The sequence below is a fragment of the Lithobates pipiens genome, unplaced genomic scaffold (genome assembly GCF_037356315.1).
Source record: "Lithobates pipiens isolate NorthernLeopardFrog02 unplaced genomic scaffold, aLitPip1_a1.2 Scaffold_19, whole genome shotgun sequence".
Classification (NCBI taxonomy): Eukaryota; Metazoa; Chordata; class Amphibia; order Anura; family Ranidae; genus Lithobates; species Lithobates pipiens.
The window spans coordinates 272,999,847-273,004,061 of record NW_027507764.1 but is presented as its reverse complement, the minus strand read 5'-3'; the positions used below and the strand labels follow the sequence as shown (position 1 = coordinate 273,004,061).

General features: G+C 43.8%; 1 protein-coding gene across 1 annotated transcript; it reads right to left on the bottom strand.

Annotated features, from left to right (window-relative positions):
- Nucleotides 1-1,490: 1,490 nt before the first annotated feature.
- Nucleotides 1,491-3,362, bottom strand: LOC143998055 (SCAN domain-containing protein 3-like). The gene has a single exon (XM_077493827.1). The coding sequence runs from the start codon at nt 3,360-3,362 to the stop codon at nt 1,491-1,493; it is 1,872 nt and encodes a 623-aa protein (XP_077349953.1).
- Nucleotides 3,363-4,215: the final 853 nt, after the last annotated feature.

Below are 4,215 nucleotides of genomic sequence, written 5' to 3'. Positions count from 1 at the left end.
AATAAGCGTATATTTTTTGGTTTGCGCAAAAGTTATAGCATCTACAAACTAGAGTACATTTTCTGGAATTTACACAGCTTTTAATTTATGACTGCCTATCTCATTTCTTGAGGTGCTAAAATGGCAGAGCAGTACAAACCCCCCCCCAAATGACCCCATTTTGGAAAGTAGACATCCCAAGGAAATTGCTGATGGGTATGTTGAGCCCATTGAATATTTTTTTTTTTTTGTCCTAAGGGATTGAATAATGACAAAAAAAAAAAACATTTTTTACAAAAAGTTGTCACTAAGGCTGGGTTCCCACCGCTGCGGGTGGAAGACCCGGATGTGATTCGCACCGCACTGCAGTGCAAATCACATCCGATCTCTGTAGCGATGCGAGTTCAGCCATACAGATAGTATGGCTGAATTCGCATCGCACCCGCCGCAAACTCGCACGGGACCCTTTTTTTGGTCCGCAGCAGAATCGGATCGCATGGGTGTTCACACCATGCGATCCGATTCCTGTCCAAGTTTGCAGATCGCACTGCGATATGCGGACTGATCTGGGGGTGTCATTAAGATTTCATTGACACTCCCAGCAGTCCGCATAGGGCAGTGTGAACTGCCGGCGGGAGGCATGCGATGCGGGAAAACGCCGCGGATTTGCGGCATTCCCGCATCGCTACGGTGGGAACCTAGCCCTAATGATATATTGCTCACACATGCCATGGTTATATGTGGAATTGCACCCCAAAATATATTCCGCTACTTCTCCCGAGTATGGGGATACCACATGTGTGGGACTTTTTGGGAGTTTAGTCGCGCATGGCACCCCGAAAACCAATCACCACCTTCAGGATTTCTAAGGGTGCACATTTTTGATTTCACTCCTCACTACCTTTCACAGTTTCGAAGGCCATAAAATGCCAAAATAGCACAAAACCCCCCAAAATGACCCCATTTTGGAAAGTAGACACCCCAAGCTATTTACTGAGAGGCATGTTGAGTCCATGGAATATTTTATATTTTGCCACAAGTTGCGGGAATATTACAAACTTTTTTTTTGCACAAAGTTGTCACTAAATGATATATTGCTCACACATGCTATGGGCATATGTCAGGGGTAATGAATTAAAATTCAAGGAGGTCCGGTCGCCAAAATTTTCTTTGGGCCGAGGTCCGAATCTGAAGTCTGCGCTATGACTCAGAAAGATTGTAGTCACTGTATATCTATCAAAAACATGAGAAATGTACAATTTCCTTAGCATTTCAACAATATTTATTGTCAAGTTTCAGTTACAATATTAAACATGTGGACAGTTGGAACTAGGATAGCTTTACATTTGCTCTTGTCTTTGTAAGGAAAACAAACAACTATTTTTAACAAAAAAAAATGGAAGCAAATCCATAACTCTTTAATAAAACATAAAAAGCACATCCATTTTTCAAGTAAAAGAAGCACCTTCTGACTTTATTTCAATTTTTTAACACCCAAAAAACTTTCCTGTCTAGTGAGAAAAATGGGATTTTGATTGTCCTGCCAGTAGTTTGAATCTTGGCTTAAATTGAGTTACTGCCATTCTCATGCACATATGTAGGTGCTCATTGGTGAGCCTGGAACGATACTTTGTTTTAATAATGTTCATAGTAGAGAAAGCTGACTCACAGCTGTATGTAGATCCAAACATGGTCAAGGTGTGTAGTGCTACCTTGATTAGACAAGGGAAATCAGTCTCAGGCACAGTCTGTAGCCAGAAGTTAGCCGGATCAGTTCCTTCAAAGTGCTCTCTTAGTGCGACATTTGTTTGCAGGTCAATCATTTCTGTCTGTAGAGATCCCTCATGTGCCCACTTGAAGGTCTGCATCACCTCCTTTGAAAACACTCTGACATCTTTAATGAGGAATGGATTGTGAATGAACAGGAGGATCTGATGTCCAAGACTGAAGCTATCAAACCTTTTACTGAAGTTTCCAATGAGTTTATTTATGAAGTCAACAAAAGGAGAAACATCTCTCTTTCCTTGAATCTGTTCTTTCACCTTTGTGAAATGCAAGCACTCTCCTTGCAGATCTTCCTTGAACAAATCCAGTTTTCTCTGGAAGGAGCGGACAGGGGTCATCAAATCACAGATGGAATTGTTCTTGCCTTGGAGCTTTACATTGAGTTCATTAAGGTGTGATGTTATGTCCACTAGGAAAGTGATATTTTCCATTGTGCTTTCATCTTGTAAAAACAGTGAAAACTGTCTTGCTTTCTGACTTTTGAGTTGCACTAAGAAAGCTGCTACTTCAGTTCGAATGGACCAAAAGCGTTCCAATACATTGCCTTTACTTAGCCATCTAACATTGTTGTGAAGTAAAAGGTCATTTGCATTTGCCTCAACTTCTTTAAGAAACTCTCTTAGTAAACGACGTTGATGGGATGAGGATACTCTGAGGAAGTTGATGAGTTTCATCATCGTGTCCATTATTTCTGCAAACTTGTCCGATAGAATGGCACACAGGACAGTCTGGTGAATAATGCAGTGGTAAGAAATAAGGTCAGGGTTGTCCTCTTTCAGTCGTGCCACAGCTCCTCTCTCCTTTCCTACCATGGCAGGGGCACCATCTGTGGTAACCGAGACCACATTTTTCAGATCGATCTTCCTCTTTCTCAGAATCTCCTTAATGGCCTCGTATATGTCTTGTCCTCTTGTGTGCGTCTCAAGTGGTGTTACACCTAACAGGTCCTCACAAAGTTCTTTTGTTTCTTTGTGAAAAAATCTTACATACACCAAAAGCTGGGCATTATCAGTTATATCCGTTGATTCATCAATGGCTAAAGAAATGCATACTGCACTCTGAATCGCTGCATCAAGTTGTCCCAAAACATCCTCTGTTAATATTTCAGTCTTTTTTGTTGCTGTTGACGCTGACAGTGGGATCTGGTTGATTTTTCCACACAGCTCATCTTTTTGTTTACCCTCAAGTAAAGTTTCAGCAACAGCATTCAAACACTCCTTTACAAATGTACCATCGGTAAATGGTCTTTTGTGTTGCCCCAAAATCCATGCTACTTTAAGTGAACATTCATTTGCACGCTGCTGGGCTGTAAATGAATGTGAGAGGACTTTGGTAGATCTGTCATACTGGGCTTTCAGTTCCGTTATTTTACGTGCCCTTACCTCAGAATGTTGTGGATATGTTTGCGCAAACGAGCTGTGTTTTGTTTCGTAGTGACGCTTCACATTGCTACTTTTTATTAATGCCACGGTTTCGCAACAAATCAGACAAACTGGTTTTAAACTTCCCACAGGAAGAATGAACATATATTGGTCTGTCCATTCATCTTTGAAGACTCGGTTTTCAGTGTCTACCTTCCTTTTCTTGGCACAAGCCATGCTCTCGGTCACTTTTGCTACGGTTTCCTCCACACACTTTGGTAATATTCTGTAAATGTAAATGTCCCCATTAGTTTTCCCTCTTACATCAGTTGCCCCTATTAGAGTAAGGCCGCGTACACACGGGCGGATTGTCTGTCCAACTTAGGGTCCTTTCACACGGGGCGGATCAGTTCTGATCCGCCCCGTGGATGTCCGTTTGCTCAGCGGGGATCACTCCGCCGATCCCCGCTGAGCAGGGAGATGACAGGTCTGTCTCCGCACACTGTGCAGGGACGGACCTGTCACAGCGCCGCTCTCCCCTATGGGAGATCGGATGACGACGGACCGCAGTGCCCGTCGTCATCCGATCCGATCCGCAGACGGATGGAAAAATAGCTTTTTCCTCCGTTACACTTTTTCGGATCGGAGCGGGTCGGATGTCAGCGGACATGTCACCGCTGACATCCGACGCTCCATAGAGCTCTATGGAGCACCCGTTCAGGTCCGCCTGAAAAACTGACAGGCGGGCCTGAACGGGACGTTAGTGTGAAAGGGGCCTTAGTCCAGCGGACTTTTTCAGCGGACAGTCTGACGGACTAAGTCTTTCGGAATTTCCGTAATTGTCCGTCCAAACTTGGTTTCAGCGGACAATCCACTCGTGAGTAGGCTAGTTCGACGGACTAAGTTTGGCACATGCTCAGAAAGGATTTACACGGCGAAGGTTGCATTGCAGTGTATTGGACGTCGAATTTCTCGTCCCGTCGTACATGCCGTACACGTCATCGCGCAAGCTTTCAGCGGACTGTCTGTTCATCGTGTGTGGTCAAGTCCGTTCATTCAAAAGTTGAACGGACTGTCTGTCGGATTGTCT

Coding starts and splice junctions, on each gene's coding strand:
- LOC143998055 (XM_077493827.1), bottom strand. CDS start 3,362: ATGGCTTGTGCCAAGAAAAGGAAGGTAGACACTGAAAACCGAGTCTTC.